Here is a 25,451-nt window from a genome sequence, read left to right on the forward strand (position 1 = left end):
AGGTAGTCAAGTCAAACTGCAAAAGAAGATTTGTGATAGATTTAATGTTTAAGTTTCAGAAATCACCTGGGAAAGATATGTGGCTATTAAATTTGTAATTTTGTCCTTTTTGCCTCTAAAATTAAGATGTGTCAGCTAAGGTAGAGAAATTTGCCTGATGCAAGTATGCCTGTGTGCAGGTACACAGAGGTATATATATTTTACTTAACTTGAGGAAGGAGCGAATTTAAAGTTAGAGAGGGGTTTGTGGGTTTTTGGAATAAAATGGAAATAAAATGTGAAACAAAGATTAAGTCTGATAATTTAATGATGAATTGCAGATGATTAAATTAATGATTGTAGTAGCGTGAGTACTACATAAATTATTTACAGAGAATGGCATGGAATTTCCGTGCCAACAAGTTGGTTTAAATGACTTAACAAAATTTTTTAAATTATTGTTTTTTGAGATAAGGTCTTACTCTGTCTCCCAGGTTGGAGTGCAGTGGCACAATCATGGCTCACTGGAGCCTTGACCTCCCTGGCTTAAGTGATTCTCCTACCTCAGCTTCTTGAGTAACTGACTACAGGCGTACACCACCATGCCCAGCTAATTTTTGCATTTTTTTGTAAAGATAGGGTTTCACCATGTTGCCTAGGCTGGTCTCGAACTCCTGGACTCAAGTGATCTGCGCACCTTGGCTTCCCAAAGTGCTGGGTAACAGGGAACTACTATATTTAAAAAAAAAAAAATTATTTATTTATAAGACAGCATCTCACTCTGTCGCCCACACTGGAGTGCAGTGGCACGATCTTGGCTCACTACCACCTCAGTCTTCTGGATAGAGGCGATCCTTCCACCTCAGCCCCAGAAGTAGCTGGGACTACAGGCGTGTGCAATCCTGCCCCATTAATTTTTGTATTTTTTTGGTAGACATGGGGTTTGCCATGTTGCCTAGGCTGTTCTCAAACTTGGGCTGAACTCAAGCGATCTGCCCGCCAGCCTGCCGTGGCCCTGCAAAGTGCTGGGATTACAGGCATGAGCCACCATGCCTGGCCTACGGGAAACAACTTTAAAGTTATCAAGTGACTTAATGTCAGAAATTTCTGATAGCCACTGCAAGTTGTTTTATGACAAAGCACTTTCATTCATTTGAAAGTTAAGAATGGAGTAGGAATGGTGTGGTTGCTTATTAGTAATTCAAATTTAAGTTTTGAGTCTTTGGGTTATTTCCTTACTATTATGAAGCCTGAGAGGTGTGAAAATAGCATGGAAAAGTTTGTCTTCTGTTTCACTGTTAGTTTGTAATTTTTAGTCTTTAATTTTATATTTAGAGACAGACAGTTGTGTGTGTGTGTGTTTTTTGTTCTCCTTCCTCAAATCATTGCAAAGTATGTACTTAGTGTATATTTCTTTGAAGTGAAAGTTTCAGAAAGAAGCCATTGGCTGAGCTGATTATCCAATGAAGTTGTCTGACATGGGTTACTTTAGTTTGTGGTTTTAGATGAACAGTGCATGGTGCACAGCTGTTGCTCAAACAGCTTTGTTCCAGCTGTCTTACTGGCCAGTCACAAAATACCCCACATTCCTTTTCTTTTAAAAGCAGAACCTCTTGTAATATTCTATACTTTATACTTAGAATGGATCTGGTAATTAATGACTTTTCTTCATTTTTACTCCGATCAATAGCTATTTACTTAGAGTAATGCCAAAATGAATAATGTGTAATAGATTTCAGCTTTGTCATATTTTTAATTTTGAGAATTAAATTTGCAGTTGTGAAATATGTATATGAGACAAGTTAAGTGATTAACATTGAAAAAGGCACCATACATTAATTGTGCCCCAAATAAGTAGCTAGTATCTAGATAATGAAACTGGGCATCTTCTCTTTTCTTAATATGAACCTTGAGTTTGCATTAATTTCAATAGAATTATGAAATGAAAGCTATAATATTGTGTTCTGTGGCTTGAATAGAACCTATATAGGTGAACTTTGGTTTGTATTTTTGATAAGGTGGTTGGTTGGTTGGACTTCATTTTCCCATCCAGTGCAGTAACTGAATTGTATAAAGGGTTTTAACTTTTGTTTTTTAATTAGGAACATGTGTCTATGAAAAAAATACATTGAAGTAATTATGACTAATTATTTCATTTTCTACCAGTTACAACCCTTTATGATTGGAAGGCAGCATGGAATCGTCATGGTCACTATTTCCATTCCACAGATGAGGAAATGCAGGCTTGGGAAGAAGGGATTTGATTTGCCTGAGGTCCTGCAGCAAGTAAAAAGTGAAGCTGGGATTTAAGTTGATTTTCCTACTAAATATGATCCTCTTCCCACTACAGAACTATTAATGTTAAGTTGGAGTAAAAGTGACAACACTTATTAGAGGGGAGCTGAAAAGCATGATAAATAGATACTCTTTGTGTATGACGTTTTTGGTCATGTGACTATGTTAACAGTTTGAATCTGGGAACAGCACTGGGGTAGGAAGAGAGGGAAGAGTAAGTGAGATTTAACTCAAAACCACACTTGATGTATTTGTATTTTTATTAAAAATGCAAATGATGGCTACTGATAAAAGCTGGTATGGAGCTGAAGATTTGCAGTGGTGTCCTGTCCAAAACGTAGTTTAGAAAGACTATTATATAATTATTAATGATGTATAGATGCATGAAAATGACGGATACCAAATTCAGGATATTGATTACCTCTTGGTGTTGGGGGAGAAGAGAGGGGACTCTTATTGAGGAGGCTTGCAAAAGTCTTCAATCATATTACATATGTTTTATTTCCTAAGTTGGGAGGTGGGTATGCATATTTATATTTTTTCAAAACATTTTCTGAGGTATTTTATAGTTAAGAATAGAATATACTCTGAATTGACTTAAATATATAGTCATATGAAAAGTTTTAGCTGTTCATTTGGTGTTAAAGGTATGGCTTGGTTGACGAGACACAAAGTGTGTTCTTCAGGATGGGAATTTATTTTTATTTTTATTTTTTTTGGCCCTCCTTGTCTTCTCAACGAATAAAACTTGAGTACGTTCTTATTACAGTAAGAAAGTCATATTTGAATTTGTGGATAAAACTGTTGTATGTGAATGTGTGTGTTGTGATTTGCTTTTAAAATTACTATACATGGTTTCTGAAGATTTCTCCAAAGCACAGTATCTGATTTTGTCTTGGTAGTTACAGGAACTGATGATTATTTTTTTCTTAAGTTTCCTATGTAAAGAAACGATGGCTTTAACTTTTCTAAGCACCAAATTCTTAAACACTTTTGTAGGTATACAAAACAAATGCCCACATAACGTAGTTTGAGGTAGGTTTAATGATTGAAAGAACACCTGGAGTATCATACTAGACCTGTGCTCTCTGCTATGCTGTTGACTCTTTTTGCTCATGAAATTTACTGCTATAGAAAATGGATAACTTTTGGACTGAGAAGATTTTCATCAAGGGTTGAATTTTTTGGAGGAGGGGTAGGATTATTTATTTTAAAAACGTGCTGCCACTCTCGGTGGCCTTATGTATGACAGGAATCTCATTTTTATCATGGGATTAGAAAAAATGATGTGGTCATTGTTCATCTATAGGCTTCGCCTTTGCTTTTGAGAGAGGTGGGATGGAAGAGAGAAAAGGAATTCTGTGTTCTTGCAACAAGAATGTGAAAGTATATACATTTGAATGTTGCTAATTGCCTCAAGAAAGAAACTCTTCATCTTTAGATTTACAGATTATAATGTTTAAGAGGAAGAGGGTAGGGTAGGTAAGAGGTGAAAGGTTGGGAAAGGTGGATAAGTGCTCTTGTTCTTGAGTTTAGAGGTTTGGATTATATCCTTTTTAGGAATTACCAAGGAATGAACTCATGGTGTAAATTGGGGATCCTTTGATGATTGTGGATAGATCTTTATAGATCTAAGGGTCTGGCTTTTGTGGTATTGATTTTTGAGAACTTGAAAAAGCGTTTTGCTTCTAGCATGGTTTAGTTTTGTAGGCATTTTTCTTTTGGTGTCTTCTAGCAGAGCCGTTCTCATTCCAGTGACAAGTAGAAGCTGTGGTTCATTAAGATTTTTTAATAAACACAATTTGGAAACTGTTCTTAACGTAGGGATTCTTAACCTTTTTTGAGTAAAGGGCTCTTGGTAGTTTGGTAAAGCCTATGGGATTCTCCGAATACTTTTTTCTGGCCATACATGGTGACTCATGCCTGTAATTCCAGCACTTTGGGAGGCCGAGAGTGGATCACTTGAGGTCAGGAGTTTGAGACCACCCTGGCCTACGTGGCAAAACCCCATTTCTACTGAAAAAAATGCAAAAAATTAGCTGGGCGTGGTGGGGTACCCCTGTAATCCCAGCTGCTCAGGAAGCTGAGTCAGAAATAGCTTGAACCTTGGAGGCGAAGGTTGCAGTGGGCCAAGATTGCCCCACTACACTCCAGCCTGGGCGACAGGCTGGACTACACTCTAGCCAGGGTGAAGTGTTGCCTTGTCACCCAGGCTGGAGTGTAGTGGCAAGATCTTGGCTGACTGCACCTTTCCCTACAACCCCCAACCCTGGCTCAAGCAAACGTCCCACTTTAGCCTCCTGAGCAGCTGGAACCGTTGGCCTGCACCACCACACCTGGCTATTTTTTTTGTGTTTTTAGTAGAGACGGGATCTTTCTATGTTACCCAGGCTGGTCTCAAACCTCTGAGCTCAAGCCATCTGCCTGCCTCAGCCTCTCAAAGTGGTGGGATTACAGGCATGAGCCACTACTCCCAGCCAGAATACTATTTTTAAATGTATAAAATAAAAAGAATATGATAATAAAGGGAACCAATATGTTTAAATTCAAGTAACTTTCTTTTTTAACTTTAATAACTTCTCTTTTTAAATTCTTTTTAACTTTAATACTATAAATACTATTTTGACTTATCTGCAATAGCTATTACATGAAAATATCTGATGTCTGTTGGTGATAGTCCATAGGTATTACTAGATTGCTTTATAGATAGAGGAAGTGCTAAGTTTCAGTTGGAGGTATCAGAAAACAAAATTAAAACAAATTTAGTTGAAAGATCTAATTGGCTTTTTGATACTAGAATCTGGCAACATCTCATTCTATAAAATAGAGTGACTATTTTGATGAACTGAGCACAGAAGTTTGGCTTTATAGGCAGAAAAGGGCTGAAAAAAGCAGAAACAAAACAAAAAATGAATTGGTCTTTTTATTTTTTATTGTTAATTTTTTCCTTTTCCTTTTTTTTCTTTCTTTTTTTTTTTTAGAGACAGAGTCTCACTGTGTTACCCAGGCTGGTTTTGAACTACTGGCCTCAAGTGATTTTTCCCACCTTGGCTTCCCAAAGTACTGGGATGACAGGTGTGAGTCACTAAGCCCAGGGCGATTGATCTTTTTAAAGTTATTTTCCTTGTAAAGGTTAAAGCAGATGGGACTTCGTTATAGTGCCAGCTAAAACTGGCCTGTTTGGGGATTCAGCTGTTATCTCTCATTCTCCTGATTTCTAGGTCAGATAAATGGCTTGCTGGTGTGAAACTTCATTCAGCATGGGTAACTTTGTTTTGGTTTGGTCTGTTGGGCCTAGTACAGAAGCTCAGTCCAAACTGATGGCCTCTCATAAGTTTGATTTAACAGAGGTTAGTGAAAAACCATTTTGCCCATCATGTTTTGAAGTTTTAAATACCAAGATCCCTTTTCTATTGTGGTGGAAAAAAAAAATCAGAATTTGGGATTAAGTCCCATATTCACTGTTTTGTAGTATCCGTATTCTTCTGTAACTCTGAGTCTTAAATCCCCAGAACCTCTTTTTAATGTGGTTAAAAAAAAAAAATCAGGATTTGGAGCCATTTGACTTTGGGATTGAGTTTCATCTTTACATGTTGTGCATTCCTAATCCAAAAATCTGAAATCCAGAATGCTCAAAAAATCAAACTTTTTGAGTGCCAGTATGATGCCACAAGTGGAAAATTTCAAACTTGACCTCAATTAAGTGTGAAATAAAGTACACAAACTTTGTTTCATGAACAAAATTATTTTTAAAAAGTATCAAATTACCTTTTAGATATGTGAAAAAAGTGTATAGAAACATAAATAAATCTCACGTTTAGACTTGGGTCCCATCCCCAAGTTAACTTATATGTATGCAGATATTCCAAAATCCAAAATAATTTCAGATCTGAAACATTTCTAGTCCTAAGTATTTCTGATAAGGGATACTCAATCTGTACTTACTAGTGTCTATATCCTTATGCTTCTCTGAGCCTTAATTTCCTCGTCAATAAAATGGGGATGATAATAGTACTTACCTTATAGGATTTTAGCTTTTTTTGTGGGTACTCTAGGTATTACATTATTTATGTATAATTTATTGTGATCTACTGGTATTGTCATTTTGCCAGTTTGAGTAAAGTGTGGAAACCTTATTTCCCTTTATGTTCTTTTATCTTACTGTTTACAATATAACCTGTAAATATTCTCACTATATACATTTTACAGTATTAAAATTTTTCTTTTAACTATCAAGCATACTACAGAAAACTTGAGAAGGAAAGCTATGGAGTTTGTCTGTATTTTTACTAACCATGTTCTTTTTTCGTTTCTGATTTATCAAGGTTCTTTTTATTAAGGAACTTTCTTTAGCCATTCTTTTAGGGTGACCCTGCTGGCAACAAATTCTCTTTGATTTTCCTTATCTGAGAATATCTCGATTTCTCCTTCATCCCAGAACAATTTTTAAAAAATGTACTGTACGTAAGATTCTGAGTTAATACAGTAGTCCCCCTTATCTGCCAGGATATATATTTCAACCCCCTGCATAGATGCCTGAAACTGTGGATAGTACTGAACCCTACATACCCTGTTTTTCCAATACAGAGATATCTATGATAAAGTTTAATTTATAAATTAGGCACAGTAAGCGATTAGATTATTAACAAAATAGAAAAATTACAACAGTATACTACAATAGAAGTTATCTGAATGTGATCTTTCTCTCTCAGAATATCTTTTTGTTCTGTGTTCTTATGATGATGATGTGAGATAATGCCTACTTGAGAGTAGTCAGGTAAATGATGTAGGCATTGTGATGTTGCATTGTTACTATTCATCTTGTAATGTGTGGTCAGAATCATCTGCTTTGGCTGATCCTGGATTGTTGAGGCATGATGATATCGATAGTTGAATGTTAGGAGCAGATGGTGTTGATGACTAATGGGTGAGTAGCATATATAGTGTGGATACTCTGGACAAAGGGCTGATTCATTGTCCTGGGTGAGATGGTGTGAGATTTCATCAGGCTACTCAGAATGGTACACAATTTAAAACTTTATTTCTGAAATTTTCCACTTAGTATTTTTGATTGACTGTGGGTAACTGAAACCAAGGAAGGTGAAACTGGGGATAAGCATGGTACTGTAGTTTTCTTTGATCAGCACCTGAAAGATACTGTGCCACTTCTTCTGATCTCCATGGTTTCTGAGGAGAAGTCTGCTGTTTTTCTCCTGTGGGTAAGATGTTTTCCCCAGGCTGCTTTCAATATTTTTTGTCTTTTGTTTTCAGAAGTTTGATTATGATGTGTCTTGGCATGGATTTCATTGGGTTTTTTTCTTCTTCGGGGTTCAACTTCTTGAATGTTTAGGTTTATGTCTTTACAAATTTGGGGAGTTTTCAGCCACTGTTTCCTCATGTCTTTTTTCAACTCTATACTCCTTTTCTTCCCATTGAGATCCTCTGATAACATGAAAATAAGATCTTTTTTTTTTTTTTAACATTACCAAAGGCTCTTGAGGCTCTGTTGTTTTCTCTTCTTCAGTGTATTTTGTGTTTTTCAGATTTGATAGTTTCTATTGTTGTGCCTTCTAGTTTGTTGATTCTTCTGTCTCTTCCATTTTGCTCTCTTAAGACCATCGGCTGAGCTCTTTATTTTGATTATTGTATTTTTTAGTTTTAAGTTCCCATTTGTTTCTTCATACTTCTGTGTCTTTACTGAGACTGTTTTTTTTTTTTTTTTCATTTGTTTCAAGCTGTTGAAACATTTTGATGGAGACTGCGTTAATATGTTTGCCAGGTAATTCTGACATCTTGGCTATCTCAGTGTTGGCATCTGTCAACTGTGTTTTTGTCATTTGGTTTGGGATCTTCCTGTTCTTTGGGTTTTGCTTTTGAAACCTGTACATTTTCATATTTTGTTGTGTGGCTCTATATCTTTTTTAGACTGGCTTAGCTGGCTTTCTTGGATACCACTCTGGCAGGAGAAGGGAAAGTGCTGCCTTGTTACTATGAGGTGGAGGCAGGTGTCTAGATTCCCTGTTCAGTCTCCATTAAGTCCAAAGTGTGGGGACACTCCTTGTTACTACCTGGTGAAGATGGAAGTCCATTGACACTGCTGGGAAAGGGAGGTTCACACTAGTGACTTGGGATGAAAGTCTTAGCTCTCCACTTGGTCTTCTCTGACATCATTACAGTAGCATGTTGGGGTACCTCTTTACAGCCTTTTGAGTGTGGGATTCTGGGATCCCTACTTGGCCTTCCCTGGTATGGGCAGAGGTTTTTTCTGTGGCATCTGGAGGTGGTAGAGCAGTTGTCATCTAAAAGTTTTCCATCTTGCTGTGACATCCTATTCTGGTCCTTTGAGAGAGCATGCTTTTGTTGGGGCTTTTTTTGGTCTGTGCCTGTTGGCATTTCCATGTTGCTGGCTTTTTCATCTCCAACTCTGGGATATATGTTGTAAAAAAAAAACCAGGAAACTCACCACAGTGTTGTTTCTTGGATTCCAAAGCATTGCTCTATATGCCTTCCCTCCAACTTTCAGAATCTTTTGTTTGACAAGTCTTAAATTTCTCAGCAGGAGGAATAGGGAAAAGTATGTCTACTCTATATCTTTTCAGAATTAAAATTTACTTTAAGGGCTTTTTGGTTTATTAAGTAATGTTGTAATTGATGTTTTCTTCTAGAGTTTTGATTTTGTTTCCATTCTTATCTCTCTACTAGCTCAAAAAATAGATTGATATTTTTATGCCTTATGATTCAAATTGCAAGTAGTTTTGTCATTCAACTTAACTTTATAATGAGTTCAGTTCTGAACCTGTTGAGTTTGAGATGCTTCAGGGGCCTCCATATGAAGGTATATATCCCTTTTTGTAATCAGAAGAGAAATGTAGGTAAGAGATCTAGGTGCAGAGGTAGATTTGGGAATGTAAAGTAGGGATTTGTGAAGCTAGTTTGTGAGGTGAGAGTCACCCGTATTAAGGAGGTCTGCTGGTTCAAGATGGAACTCTAGAAGGCTGCCTTTGAAAGGGAGTCTGGAAAAAGAAAAGGAACAAGATGACTGAACAGAACCCACTGGAGATCTAGAGACACAAATCATGTTAGGTGTTACAGAAACCAGAAGACAGTTTCAGGAATGGCTTTGAGTGTTCAACAGAGTACATATTAGATTGGTAAATAATCTGACAGTGAAAATTATAAGCTTAGATTCAGCAATGAATAGGTCATAGAGAGCAGTGTTAGTGGAACGATGGGACTAGAAGCCAGACTACACTGGATGAGCAGTCAAGAAAAATGTTGATGGAGGAGAAAGACGGAAGGTAAGAGCAGAGGTTGAGGGGGGTGGTGGTGGTAGTGCAGTGGTGCATGTGAGTGTTTTTAGAAAAGAAGGTATCATATTTATATGATGAGGAAAAAGCTAGTACAATAGGGAAGATGTTGGAGGAGGGACAGTTTGTGACGGCAAGGACCTTTGAGAAGGCTGGAGGAGATTTGATTTTGAACTGAAGGATAAAAGCTGGACAGAATAATATACTTTTTTTTTTGACCCCCTAGAAGGGTGGGAAGGATATTTATATAGCCATGTTTATGGATGCAGGAGAGTTTTTAGAAACAAGGAAGAACCAGCTAGATAATTTTCTTTGATACAGGAGAGAGACTAATCTATTGTTTATATATATGTGTATGTATGGATGGATGCTTTTCAAAAAATTTTTACCCAGCTGGGCATGGTGGCTAATGCCTGTAATCCCAGCACTTTGGGAAGCCAGGGTGGGTGGATCACAAGGTCAGGAGTTCAAGACCAGCCTGGCCAACATGGTGAAACCTCATCTCCACTAAAGAAATACAAAAAGTTTAGCCAGGCTTGGTGGCAGGCACCTGTAATCCCTGCTACTTGGGAGGCTGAGGCAGGAGAACTGTTTGAATCCAGGAGGTGGAGGTTGCATTGAGCTGAGATGGTGCCTCTGCACTCCAGCCTGGGCAACAGAGCAAGACTCCATCTCAAAAAAAAGAAAATAAAAGTTTTACCCTCCATCAGTAATTGAATAGGTTACATTATAGATATATTAGAATTGTGTATATAACTTAATGGATATAAACAACAAAAAAGAATTGCATTTTAAAACGAATTTTGCTGATGATACAAATAATTCTTATATCTTGAAAAATGGCAGCAAGGTGAGCAGTTGAAAAACAAATCAATAAACATTTAAAATTGTTAGCCCTCACTGAATAGGACAAAGTAAAACAATAAACCATTTTTAAATTATCAGATTGACACAGATTAAATACTACCTGTTACAGGTAAAGTGGGAACTCCCATGCTGCTATTGAGATTGTAACTCAACAAGCTGAATGAAGTATTAAATTTCATAGATTTTGACCTAGTAGTTATTTTCCAGGTAACTTTTTCTGATGAAATAATTTGCTATATGTGCAAAGATTTGACTGTTACTTATATTAAAAAAAAAATTAGAAATAGGCTATATGGTCAATAACGAAGATGGATTAAATAATGGTCCATGTCATTAAAAAGACTGGTAAGCAGGAAATGCTGATTAAAAGTAAGGGCGGGGGGCTGTGTGAGGGTTCATGGCTGGAATTCCAGCACTTTGTGGAGGCAGGTGGATTGTTTGAGTCCAGGGGTTTGAGACCAGCCTGGGCAACATGGCGAAAGCCCATCTCTAAAAAGTTTAGCCAGGCATGCTGGCACTTGCTTGTGGTTGCAGCTACTTGGGAAGCAGAGGTGAAACCAACACCTGAGCCCAGGGAAGTTGAGGTTTCAGTAAGCTGTGATCACTGCCAGGACAACAGAGTGAGACTGTGTCTCAAAAAAAAGGGCAGTGTTGGGGTGGGGAAAACAGATTATAAAACTGAATTCACAGTACAGCATAGATTTAATTACATATGGATAGGAAAATAGGACACTAAGAGTGGGCATCCCTGAATGGTGGAATTACAGATGATTTTAATTATTTTTGTTTTGTTCTTTTCTGTGTCTGGATTTTCTTTACTGAATACCCAATATGTTTTATAAGGAAAAGGAATTTTTAAAACTCTTAAGGGAGTGTAATTGGTGTAGCTTTCTAGAGTATAGTTTGGTATTATTTATCAGTAGCCTCACCTTTTCCTTTGACTTGATAAACACACCTCCAGAGATAAGAACCATAAATATCTATCTACAGTGATATTTATCATGACATAACTTATAATAGTGATATACTTAAATTATCTTAAATAGACCAATGGATAAATATAGCTCTTCTCTAGTGGACTTAAAGCAGATCGGTATTTTATAAGATACACTTATAAGATCAGTGTATCTTATAAAGATTATTTTAAAGACGGGGCATGGTGGCTCACACATGTAATCCCAGCATTTTGGGAGGCTGAGGCAGGCAGGTCACCTGACGTCAGGAGTTCGAGACCAACCTGGCCAAAATGGTGAAACCCCATCTGTACTAAACATATAAAAATTAGCTGGGCGTGGTGGCATACACCTGTAATCCCAACTACTCGAGAGGCTGAGGCAGGAGAATTGCTTGAACCCAGGAGGCAGAGGTTGCAGTGAGCCAAGATCATGCCACTGCACTCCAGCCTGGGTGACAAAAAACAAAACAAAAAAACCAAAATGTATAATCTCAGAACGTTGGGAGGCCGAGGCGGGCAGATCAAGAGGTCAAGAGATTGAGACCATCCTGGCCAACATGGCGATACCTCGTCTCTACTAAAAATGCAAAAATTAGCTGGGTGTGGTGGTACGCGCCTGTAGTCCCAGCTACTCAGGAGGCTGAGGCAGGAGAATCACTTGAATCTGGGAGGCAGAGGTTTCAGTGAGCTGAGATTGTGCCACTGCACTCCAGTCTGGTGACATAGCTAGACCCTGTCTCAATGATGACATAAGAAGTTGCTTATACTGTGATTTACCTGAAGAAAAAATACTTTTTGTGCTATTTTTCACTTTTAAAATAATAGGTAAACAATGGGAAGAAATAAAAATTGACCCAAATGTTGAGTTACCTTCTTTATACTTTTATAAAGTTTTTACAATGGTCTAATTATTTTATAAGAAAAAAGTTATAAACAGATTTGCTAATTGATATAAAATGATATTTAAACATTTTTTGGTTTGTATTGTTATGGTTTCCAGGGAAGTCTGATTCTTATTTTTACTCTTGATTTTTTTTCTTGTATGATTTGTTCACATCTTTGCCCATTATCTGTTAGCTTACTTGGAAAAGCCTCTGGGTGTTTTATATTTACTTCAGTTAGTTTCTCTATTGTGTGCTGAAACATACACAGTAGAGTACAAATCAAGATTTCCTCTGTCACTCAAAGCTTAGAAAAAGATCATTGTTTTTTTAAAGATCTAATTTGTAATTCTTTTGTTTTCTATTTTCAGGTTTTCTTATGTATTATATCTTCTTTTATAAGGAGTTCTGTATCTTGGCTTTCTGTTTTGCTCCAATGATGATATGTATGTGTGATTTTTTTTTTAATTGCTTGAAAAACTGAGTGAAATATTTGTGAGTCATTAAAAATGAAACATTTTAACATTATAATTTGTAAAGATGCAAGCAATACAAATGCTTATAAAGTAAAAAGTAAAAACTTCCTGTTTACCTCCTATTCTTGTTTACATTCTTATGGGTAGTAACCACATGTTAAAGTGTATACTTTTTTAAGTGTATTGTCATGCGAGTTTTGAGAAATGTTCACACTTGTGTAACCATCATTACAAGCACAATATAGGACATTTCTGTCTCTCCAAGAAGATCCCTGGTCTCCCTTCCTGCTATACTGACTTTTTATTCCCACAGTTCAGTTTTGCCTGTTTCTAGACTTCATGTAATAGAAATATACAGTGTGTACTCTTTTGTGTCTGGATGTCTTTGCTTGGCATAATGATTTTGACATTCATTTATGATATTGCTTGTTTCTATAGTTCTTTATTTTTCATTATTATTACTACTGTTTTTGAGACAAGGTCTCACTCTGTTGCTGAGACTTGAATGCCATCAAGGCTCACTGTAGCCTCAGTCTACCCAGGCTCAAGTGGTCTTCCTGCCTCAGTCTCCCAAGTAACTGGGACTACAAGGTGCACACCACCACTCCTGGCTAGTAGTTTGTTCTTTTTTATTGTTTGGCAGTATTTCATTGTATGATGTGCCACAATTTATTTGTCTGCTTATTGATAGAACATTTGGGTTGTTTCCAGTGTTCAGGAACTATGAATAAAGCTGCCTTAGACACTGATGTACAAGTCATTGTTTGGACTTATATTTTCATTTCTTTTGGATAAATACCAAATTATGATTACTGGGTCATATGGTAAGTGTATGTTTAACTTTGGGAAACTGGTTGTTTCTTATAAAATGGTTGTACCATTTTACATTCCCAGCAACTGGGTATGGAAATTCCAGTTACTCTGGATCCTTACCAATACTGGGTATTTTAGCCAATCTGGTGGCTGTGCTGTGGTATCTCACTGTGGTTTTAAATAGCTTTTCCTTGATGACTAATGATATTCAGCATCTTTTTATGTGCCTATTAGCCATTTGTATAGCTTCTTTTCTGTCTGTTTAAATCTTTTGTATCTTTTAAAAATTGAATTGCTTTGTGTTACTGGGTTGTAAAGTTTCTTAGCATATTTGGAACACAAACTCTTTACCAGCTGTGTATTGCAGACAGTTTCTTGCAGTCCATAGCTTGACTTTTCATTTGTTCCTTCCCTTCCAATACTTACATTCTCTTTCTATAGTTGACTTGCCAGAACTTTTTTTTTTTTTTAAATAAGAGATGAGGATCTCCCTATGTTGCTCAGGTTGGACTTGAACTTCTGAGCTCAAGTGATCCTCCTGTCAGTCTCCTGAGTAGGTGGGACTATAGGTGTGCGCCACCATGCCCAGGCCAGAACTTAATTTTATTAAATTGTGTGGGTGTTGCTTCTTGTTTCCACTTTCTGGGTACACAGAAGCTTGTGACCAAGATTATATTCGACTTAAAGGATGAATTAGGTAGTGTGTTCATCTTTATATTCTTCCAGAGCTTTAAATTTTATGTTCTTTAAAAATCTGGATTTAGGGTCAGGCGCAGTGACTTAGGCCTGTAATCACAGCAGTTTGGGAGGCTAAGGCAGCAGGATTGTTTGAGCCCAGCAGTTTGAGGCTGCAGTGAACTACGATCATGCCAGTGCACACCAGCCTGACTTAAGAGTGAACTGTCTCTTAAACAAAAAAACGAACAAAATGTACCACTGTTATTAACTACAGTAACTTCTATTGGTGATAGATAATTTTGTCCATTTCATCTTCTGTTTATTCAGTTTTCTATCTCTTGAAATATAAGCTTTATGTGTAAATATGTTTTTTTCTTAAAAATTTGGTGTGAAAACGTCTTAATTAAGCTTCTCAACTTTATTGTACAGCTGTGGTTAAAAAGTATCTTATTTTTGTTACAGCCTCTTTCCCTTAAATATTTATATCATCTGAATATTTTTCTTTCTTTCTTTTTTTTTTCTAGTGTTAACTACATGTCACCATACTGCTTCTGCTTTTTCGGGGAATCTGAAATGATTAAGACAGTCCCCTATCAGTGGTACTCATTTAAGTTTTTGAGAATGGTGTACCTCCCACCCCAAGGAACCAGTTTTTTGTTTTTTAATTGAGACAGGGTCTTGCTCTGTCCTCCAGGCTGGAGTGCAGTAGCACAGTCATGGCTCACTGCAGACTTGGCCTTCCTGGCTGAAGCGATTTTTCCGCCTCAGCCTCCGGAGTAGCTGGGACTACAGGCATGTGCCACCATGCCTGGCTAATTTTAAAATTTTTTGTTTAGACTGGGCCTCCCAAAGTGCTGAGATTACAAGATGTAAGCTGCTGAGCCTGGCCAGGAAGCAGTTCTTAAATTATCAGGACTATCAATGAATAGACCTTGTATTTTTCCTTATTTTGTTCTGTTTTCCTTTGGGTTTGTTTTCTAAAATCATATAATTCATTGCTGTGTTTTTCCGTCTTTTAATGAACACATTCACGTTTCACTGTGAATACTACATTGGTCATTTGGATATTTGTTGAATCTTGTTTTTAAATTTTTTTGTTTGTTTGTTTCTCTTTTAAGAGACAGGGTCTTACTCTGTTGCCCAGGCTGGGGTGCAGTGGCACAGTGATAGCTTACTATAGGCTCCAACTCTTGGGCCAAAGCAGTCCATCTGCTTCAGCCTCTTGAGTAGCTAGGACTGTAAGCATGTCACCACACCTGGCTAATTTATTTTTATTTTTATTTACAGAGATGAAGTCTCGCTATGTTGTTCAGGCTGGCCTTGAACTCCTGGGCTCAGATGACGTCCCACCTCAGCCTCCTGAAGTGCAGGGATTACAGGCATGAACCACTGTGCCTGGCCCTGTTTTTTAATTTTCTAAATTAAAATGTGTCCTTTCATCATGTGAATTTTTAGTATATATTTAAAATTTAAGTCTTTGTTGATTTCTGCTTTTTTGTTCTATTTTACTTTTGGCATCATGGCCAGAAATTTGCAATTTTTAGACATTAGAAAAAGGTATGTTTTGGCTATTTACTGCAGGAATCAGATCCAAGTGTTAGGGGACCTAAAGCTTATATAATTTTGAGGACCCTCTTTAGGAAAGAAAATACAAGATTATGTACGTGTGAATATTTGTATAGAATGAGAAAAGGTATCTGTGTATGCAAGGGGTCTCAAAGCTTAACTTTATTTTGTGTTGGATCTGTCTCTGCTTTAAAATACATAATTTTGGCCAGGCATGGTGGCTCACACCTGTGATCTTAGCACTTTGGGAGGTCGAGGTGGGTGGATCACTTGAGGTCAGGAGGTCGAGGCAGGTGGATCACTTGAGCTCAGGAGTTTGAGACCAGCCTGACCAGCATGGTGAAACCCCATCTTTACTAAAAATACAAAATTAGCTGGGCATGATGGTGCATGTGCATGCCTGTAATCCCAGCTACTTGGGAGACTGAGGGAGGAGAGTCGCATGAACCTGGGAGGTGAAGGGAGGTTGCAGTGCGTCACTGCATTCCAGCCTGGACAACAAGAGCGAAATTCCATCTCAAAAAAATGTGCCTGTGTGTGTGTGTGTGTGTGTGTGTGTGTGTGTGTATACACACACGTAAAATTTTGTGTATGTGTATTGCATCTGCATTAATTTTGTTCATTGCTTTGTATCATGTATATTTTACTACTTTACATACTATAGATGTTTTTCTTCTAGTAATTCTAAGCTTGCATTGATTTGTACTTTTTTGTTGCCTAAATATTATTTTTACTATTACCTATTGGTGTTTTAAAATTTTACTATGGCTCTTGCTAAGTAAATTTTACCATGTTTGATGTTTTTACACTTGTCTTCCTGGCTTAACTAAATTTATGACGTTATTTTTCTCACTTTTTTTTTTTGAGATGGAGTTTCACTCTTCCTGCCTAAGCTGGAGCGTGATGGTGCGATCTTGGCTCACTGCGCCTCCCGGGTTCAAGCGATTCTACCGCCTCAGCCTCCTGAGTAGCTGGGATTACAGGCATGCGCCACCACACTCGGCTAATTTTGTGTTTTTAGTAGAGACGAAGTTTCTCCATGTTGGTTGGGCTAGTCTTGAACTCTTGAGATCGCCCGCCTCCCGCCTCAGCCTCCCAAAGTGCTGGGATTACAGGCGTGAGCCACTGTGCCCGGCCATTTGGCCATTTTTCTCTCTTTATTGTTATCCTTGTGTATTTTGTAAGCACTACAGTGGTAGATTTTATTTTTAAAAAATCCTGTCAAGACTTTTTTTTTTTTTTTCCTGATGAAGCCATTTAACTTTGTCACAGCTACATTTGGTCTAAGTTTGGCTTCTTTGTGTTTTTTCCTCCACACGTTCCTATGTTTGACCTGTGACTTGTAAGAGACAACATCCATTCTCATTATCTGCAGTATGGAAAGAAGTAAATAAAACCTTTTCATCCTTGAATTTTTTTTCTCTGTTGAGTTGTTATAGGTGAGAAGTATATATGAATCTGTGAAGAGTTGTTAGAACCTAATTAAATTATATACTGCACATTTTTCTTTTTCCCTAAAGCATTTAGAGGCTGGCTAAATAGGGGAAAATTTATATTGTGTGGGTTATGTTGTGTCAGTTTCTATTAAAATTCTGGTAGCAGTCATACTAATAATTTGCATGAGATCAAATGAAGAGAAAGGGGGGTAGAGAGAGACGCTCAGGCAATGTAAGTTTAGTTTACTAGTACAAATTAAAAGGCAGTTCTTTGGATACTGATAAAATGCTTCTGAAGGTAACATAACAGTGCTTTACTTTTTTAGTGTTAGTAATGGCAAATTGCATTTGTTCTTAAACATTTAGGAAGGGCATGGAATTGTTTTTCTTTCTCTCCATCCCCACTTCCTCTCACTATAGTTGTGTAAGTAGTAAGATTTCTTCCCCTCCTCTTAACGCTGAAGAAGACAACTTCCTTTATTTTGCATTTTTGGGTGGTGGTTATACTACTTGTTTTGAGGTTTGACCACCCTCTCTTCGGCTATTTTTATTTTTACACACCACTTGAAGTAAGTACACTCAGTGGTATTTTAACTATAATAATCTTCTGTAACGAAATTCATGCATGCATAATATGTCTTAAAACTGTTGTTTTGATTTAGTTTGGTTTAATTGGTTTATGCTATGTCTGCTTCATCTTAGTTTTTAAACAAGTGACTACTTAGTTTTCCACAGCAGAACAGAATAGCAAAATCATATGCTTAATAGGATTGAAATTTTTATTTTCTTTTTGATGTTATAAATGATTTGAGATACGACATAGGAGTTTTAACTGCTTAATTGCTTAGTGTCCTGTCCCCCGACCCCCGAAATAGAGGACAACGTTTTGCTCTTACTGAAACTCATGATTTTGTCAAGTCAGCTGGAATAAAGGTAAACTTTTACCCCTTAAAATTCTTACTAAACAAATTTCAGAATTGGTGACATTTGATGATAATTTTATGTTTGTATATTTACAGTTTTTTCTAAAACTTCATCAGCATTAGAGAGCACATATTCCCTGAAATGTTTTCGTATAACAATTTATGTAGCTGAGTTTAATCTGATATGTGTGATTACTTTTTATTTAAAATAAAACTTAGGCATCTTGTAAAATAGTTAACAGTGCTATACTTCCTGGCATAGAAATTCAATATACAAAATACTAAAAATTACACAATAGCAGCAGCATTTAAAAAGCTATATAATAGTCTAGTTACTTGTTGTTTTAAGCTGTCACTGTTTCCGGTTTTGTGAAAAATATAGCATTAGGTACATGCCCTGAAATTTTTCAAATTTGCACATATTCTATGCAAGCTGCCTTTACTACTATTTTTGGATTCCATGCTATGGGATAACGAGGTCACTTTTAGCATTATTCAAGGAAAGAAAACCAAGTTCTCTCAAAGGGATTCTAATACATGTCAATGTTTTGCTGAATACTTTTCTGTAATATTCCTAGAGAACTCTTAAATTCAAGGAAGGGGATGAGAGAAGCATAGTGAGATTCCAGACTTCATCCTCCTTCAGAATGGTATCAATTGCTGTTCATTCCCCAGCCTCCACTCCATTCCACAGTTGTACAGTATTTTATGCAATACATGGTATTTTTACAAACCAAATAGAGGATACAATGGAAGAAGACACCCCTTTTAGAACAGCAAACAAAAAGGCTATACTTCCCCACACTTAAGAAATGTGTGTTAATTTTTTTTACAGTCTTCCATACAGAATTTTAAAGCAAATATTAAATTTTTTTAAGACAAAAAAAGACTCAAATCAATAGAAAAGCATACTGTATTTTGAGATATGAAGATTCAGATTCTTAACAGTGTCAATTCTAATAGTTAATCTACAAACTTAATGCCATTCTAAAATAAAAATACTAAAAGGATTAAAAGAAACCCCCAACAGTAAGTTACTCTTGCTGAGGTAAGTGCTAGTGCAGGCTCATTTTGTAGTAAGACAAAGCAAATTCGGGTTACTTCTCCAATGTTACAAAGCTAGGAAGTGATGAAGCCAGGCTTCACATCAGGGTGAGTTTGAGGGCTCAGATACGATGATAGCTAACATGTAGTAAGCATTTACATTATTGTACATTATCATTCCAGGTGAAGTACTATGTATTTTCTCAATTAGAGTAGCATCTTAATTTAAAACTCGGGAGGCTTTGCTAGGAAGAATCTAGAGATAATACAGGCTGTGCTTAGAGATTTATGAACCCTTTGCAATCCCTCCCCTTAATCTCACTTTTTCCACATGCATAAGCGGTTGTCCCAGCATCATTTATTGAATAGTGTTCTATCCTTCCCCTGTGATCTGCTCTTCTATTTATATATCAAATTTCATTCATGTGGATTTGTTTCCAGGCCTTCTGTTTTGTTCCATTAGTCTTTTTTGCCTATTCTTGTGTTGTTTCCATTCTAAATTTCATAGAGAGTAGGATAAATTTCCCTGATGTGTTCATTTGGTAAATTCATTCAGCACATATATTGGAGACAGTTGCTATGTGCCAGAAACTTTTTAGGTGCTGGGAATATGGCATTGAGCAAAACAAAAAAATTCTCATGGATCTTACACTTATAAACAATTTCTTGGTTATTTTCTTGCTTGTACATTTTAGGATCAACATGTTAAGTTCTGTGAAGAACTCAATAAATTTAAAACAAATTTAAACTGGGTCAGTTAAGGGAACACTGATATCTTGACAGTTTTATCCATGAAGAGAATGCTTTTACACTCATATATGTTTTCCTTTTTTTTTTTTTTTAATTTTTGCCCTTTGTTTAAAGCTTAATTATTTCTTTCTCTAAAGGTCTAGAATATATTTTTACTAGAGTTAGCCTTGGGTACCATGTATTTGCTGTTGCTATTGTAAATGGTATCTTTTATTTGACTTAAGGTTTCTAATAGCTTTATATAGAAGTAGTATTGATTTTTTGTTTGTTTTTTGGACAGGTTGAGGGGACTGTGTAGACTTTTATATCCAAATACCTTGCTGAATTCTAATTCCAATCATATTCTGTATATTCTATTGTTTCCTATATAGATAATCATATCAAATATATTCTTTAAGAATTTGTATACCACTTAATTTTCTTATTAAATTAACTAGGACCTCCAGTGTAACGTTGAATAAATATAGTAATAGTGGTTTTAATGAGTTTCAGCGTAAAAAGTGTTGTTCACTATAGGTTTTTTTTTTTAAAGACACATGTGACATTTTCTTAGGCCTTTTCTGTATCTCATAACGTTTTTCTTTAGTCTGTTCATATGGTGAATTATATTTGTAATTTTTAAAGTCTTTTCTGTTCCTGGATTCCTGGGATATATTGGTCATAATGTATATTCTTGTTTAGATACTGTTGGATTTTGGATTCTTTTTGTTAATATTTTACATGTGGACTTTGTTTTCATGTATGTTTATTAGTGAAATTGGCCGTAATTTTCATTTTTTATTAATGTACTTGTCTGGTTTTGGTATCCAGATTATACTATCTTCATAAAATGAGTTGGGGGAGTATTTCCTCCTTTTCTGTCCTCTGGAAGAATTTGTGTGATACTGGATTTACTTGTTTCCTGAAAGTTTGGTAGAACTTGCTTTTCCAACTTTCTGAAACAAGTTTGTGTGTGTGTCAGTGGGGGGAAGGGGAGAAAGTTTATTTTTTCTTCCTTTATTACTTTATTAGTCATAGGGCTGTTCAGGCTTTCTAATTATCCCTTTCTTTTTTCTTTTCTTTTTTTGTTTTTGGAGGCAGAGTCTTGCTCTGTCACCCAGGCTGGAGCGCAGTGGTGTGATCTCACTTCACTGCAACATCCACCTCCCAGGCTCAAGTAATCCTCCTACCTCAGCCTTCCCAGAAGTTGGGACTACAGGCGCATACCACTACTCTTGGCCTAGTTTATTTTTTTTGTTTTGTTTTTGATTTTTGTAGAGACAGGTCTCATTATGTTGCCGAGGTTGATTTCAAACTCCTGGGCTTAAGTGATCCTCTCATCTCAGCTTCCCAAAGTGCTGGCATTACAGGTGTGAGCCACTACACCCAGCCTTCTAATTATTCTTGAATAAATTTTGAGTTTGTATTTTTCTGGGCAGATGTCCATTTTGTCTGTGTTTCATATTTATTGCATAAAGTTGTTCATAGTATTCTCTTTTAAATGACTCCTTTAGCTGTAGTTATGTTCACTCTAGTCTGTCCTTTAGTTCTTGTTAGCAGTGTTTGAAGAGATACACTTCTTAGTCTATCCATTGAATTTTTACCATTAGATTTTTATTACAGTTAAGTTCTATATGTTTCCTCTTAAGATCTTAGCGGCCATTCTTTAACTTTTTATTTTTTAAATTCACATTTGTCTTGATTGGACTGATGGTCATTTTTTGTAGCCTCTTGCTCACTTGTTTGTGATTTCATTTATTTATTTTTAACATTTAATCCAGAATCTTGATGGAGATGGTTGATAACATTTTAACAATGGATGTTATATATTTCCCTAATAAGAAGTTTGAGATAAATTAGATTGTGGCTACTTTACCACATAGATACAGATCTGGATTGCTGTATTTAGCCAGTAACGTACATATTACAAGGGAATTACTTAATGAGTATTTAAGCTTTGCTTAGGTAAAAAAAATTTGGAAAAAATATTATTTGTGGGAAATATAGAAAGAGCGAAATTAAATGTCAAGGAAGAGCATTTGATATTTCTTTGTGTTTTTTTTGGGGGGGGGGGTGTGGTTTTTTGTTTTTTGTTTGTTTGTTTGTTTTGAGACAGAGTCTCCTCAATTTGTCACCTAGGCTGGAGTGCAGTGGCGTGATCTCAGCTCACTGTAGTCTCACCCTCCTGGGCTCAAGTGATCCTCCTGCCTTAGCCTCCCAAGTAGATGGGGCTACAACTGCCCACCACCATGCTGGGTGCTTTTTTTTGTATATTTTCGTAGAGATAGGGTTTCACCATGTTGCCCAGACTGGTCTCAAATTCCTGAGCTCAAGCGACCCATCTACCTCCACCTCCCAAAGTGCTAGAATTACAGGCATGAGCCACCGTGCTGAGCACATTTGATATTTCCTGATGATAGTTATCACCTATTTGGTTGGGTATATTTGTTTTGAGAGTTAGATTGTGATCTCTTTTGGGGCAAACACTTTTATTGGTATTGTTTTCTTTTTTATACAGTGTCTAGCATAGTAACTGTTAAATAGTATATAGTCAATAGGTTTATTATAGCTAGGCAGATAGGATTTTAAAACTATTAAACAAAGTTCAATTGTAGTTAATTATAATGAACTAATCATTATCATATGATTGCAGTACAAGGAATGATACCAGAAGCCACTGATAACTAGATCTGGATTAAATATACCTGTTAAATGTATTGTTGGGTTCAAAGTCACCAGAACACATTTTCAAATGTTGTCTTCACCTCACTCAAACAAGGGTGAGCTCAAATGGAATCAGGGGAGCATTTAGCGACAAAAACATAGGAAAGGCAGAATTTCAGAAATGGGTCAGACTTTCAATTAGAGACTAAATTTTCAGCCAGCAACAAGCCAAGGATGGTGGAAAGGAAGCTAAATCTGATATTTCCTTTGTTAGGAAGGAGCCATCTAACCTGGCTAGAAGTGGTCATAGGTAGGCTAAAGTGGTCTTAAAAGCTAGACAGCTCCCCTACTCTACCCACTCCCACTTGCTCCTGGATGATCAAACACAAAACACAAGACATGGCAAAATAATAACAAATGTAGCCATCCCCCAACTCCCATGCAAGGACTTCAGAAATTTTGACGATTTTTCATCATTCTTTTAAGTGTGAGTATAAAGAATGAGGGACTTTAGTGCCATCCTTGTAGAGTTCCCTTCCCTGTCCCACTACCATTTCACCAAGGGAAATTTATTGAGAACATCTAAAATTTGCTGTTGATTAGTCATGTTACTGGAAGGAGGAATGGTATGGACATAAGATTTAAAAATATTGATGTGTGTTTACTTCTTTGCAATCTTTTTTTCTTTTTCTTTTTTTGAGATGGAGTCTTGCTCTGTTGCTTAGGCTGGAGTGCAGTGGCTGATCTTGGCTCATCACAACCTCCGCCTTTCATGTTCAAGTCCCAGCTACTCAGGAGGCTAAGGCAAGATATTCACTTGAACCCGGGAGGCAGAGGTTGCAGTGAGCTGAGATTGCACCACTGCACTCCAGCCTGGAGACAGAGTGAGACTCTGTCCCAAAAAAAAAAAAAAAAATTTCATAGTTTTCCCACATTTTACTGGATACTACTTTATACAGCTTTATGATTGTCAAGTTCTTAAGAAATGAATTTTGACTTAAATTCTTTTATATTTTTATTTTTACCAATCCATCTTATTTAAGATAAATTGACAATATGTTTAATTAATCTTTCAGAAAAGTTCCCTCCCTGTGCTAACCAGTTTTAGCTAATGTTTTTGTATAACCTTTTCTAAAAGCAGCAAATAATTGATTTAAGGGGAATCTCTGGGCTAATTTGAAGTTGAAGTTTAACTCTGAAGGCTGTATTAATGAGTTTCTATAGGAAAAACTGTCTACTGCTTTTATTTTGTTTATATATTGAAATTAGCTAAATGAAAGAATAAGTAAATGAGAGCTGCTTAAGACATCCATTAAAAATTTTTGTCTTGATTAATTTCCAGTCTGAGAGTCAATTGATCTGCCTTTTGGTCCTGAGCACATGACTCTAGACAAGCATGCAGTCATTCTAGGTATACTGCTGTTTGAAAAACAGCTTTAAAAAGATGTTAGAACCTGGGAAAAAAGATCTTGCTCTCTTGTGGTTTCACAAGGTGCCAAAGGTTTGGTCGCTTGTATGTTTCACTGAATTGCTTTCTGTTCAATGAATAAAATCAGCACGGTGCATTAGAACTTTGCAGACTCACTGCAAAGGAAATAGCAGGAGGTAAAGTGACCTCAAATGAATGTGGCTTTTTTTGTGGGGTACAGTGGGTGGGCAGTGCTACAACTAAATAAACAAATTGACTTTTGCAGGAAGAAGACCTTTAACTCATCTTTATGTTCTCTCATGATGACATTTTTCTTCTGCTATCATTACTGTTCTTTAAATATTTTTACAATGATTAGTTCATCGTAAACATGTAACATAGCTACAGTTGAATTGTTTAGTTGTTTTATAATTGTCTGTATTTTTCGAGTCCATCAGTAACTGCAATTATAATCTTGTTTTTGTTGTTTTGATCATACAACTTTTCTGCCCTCTGAAAAATAAAACTGATACTTGCTTCTCTTCACCAAGTCTTTTAGGTAGGTGTATCACCTTTTATCAGTTGAGTAAGATGTTTTGAAAATATTTTAAAGGGAAAGTAGTACAAATACTCCATCATGTATGGTAAACTTGCAGTTATCTGTGCTCTCAGAAGACAGAGGGAACCTGAATAGTTGATATAATTTTTATGGCAGTACAGGTCATACTCACATACCTTGGAAAAAGCTGCTTTTCCTGCTTGGCATTATTGCCAAATGTCAGGATTGACGGAGGTGTGTGGGGAGATGGATTTGAGAAAATCTGGACATTTTATTTTATGAATCTAGAGAAAGCAGTATCAATACATTTATTTTTGTTTACTGAAGGTAGCTCTCAGTGTAATGATGTGGTTTGGGACACAGAATCAAACCAGAACTGCTGTGAATCAATTTCTGCTCCATACTTACGAGCCATGTGACTTTGGGCAAGTTACTGTAAGCCTTTCTTCACCTGTACTTTTTCCTCACCTGTATGATGGAGACAGTAAGACCACTTCATGTACTGTGAGGTTTCAGTGAACTAATAGTGTAAAGCACTTAGTGCCTGACACGTAGTAAACTATAGCTGTATTTTTGCCAAGTCAGTAAGTGTAACTCAAAGTCTACAGATATATTTCCCTTAAGGAAGTTGAAGTTTAATATTTAATTTTTCTAAAAGTCTGATTTATATTTACTTTTGAATAGTCCAAAGTGGGGACTGAAAGAATCTACAAAATCTCCATGTTTGGGTTATCTTTCCTAAACACTCTGCCTTCCTCAGGATGTTTTCTTCTGTCTCAGCTGTTCTACTACCCTGTTAAGCTGGAGTGACCACAGCACTGGGAGACACAGGTAGAGCCGCACCTTGCTGGGCTCAGGTGCTTTGCTGTGA

At 36.6% G+C, this 25,451-nt stretch overlaps 1 protein-coding gene across 6 annotated transcripts in view; it reads left to right on the forward strand.

The window, feature by feature from the left end:
• Positions 1–25,451, forward strand: part of RRAS2 (RAS related 2) — an 85,339-nt gene that overhangs the window by 16,670 nt on the left and 43,218 nt on the right. Inside the window, exon 1 of one of the 6 annotated variants that reach the window (XM_064365147.1) lies at positions 17,525–17,551. The exons of 3 other annotated variants lie outside the window; for them this stretch is intronic. In XM_064365147.1, coding sequence (XP_064221217.1) covers positions 17,540–17,551 — 12 coding nt within the window. In that variant the 5' untranslated portion in view covers positions 17,525–17,539. Of the gene's footprint in view, positions 1–17,524; positions 17,552–17,804; positions 17,823–18,167; positions 18,187–25,451 lie in introns of those variants that run through there. 2 more of the 6 variants (XM_064365152.1, XM_021675164.2) reach the window with 2 other exon arrangements.

This window comes from Aotus nancymaae, unplaced genomic scaffold (genome assembly GCF_030222135.1).
Source record: "Aotus nancymaae isolate 86718 unplaced genomic scaffold, 86718_ANA_hifiasm-v0.15.2.pri h1tg000059l, whole genome shotgun sequence".
In the NCBI taxonomy this organism is placed as follows: Eukaryota; Metazoa; Chordata; class Mammalia; order Primates; family Aotidae; genus Aotus; species Aotus nancymaae.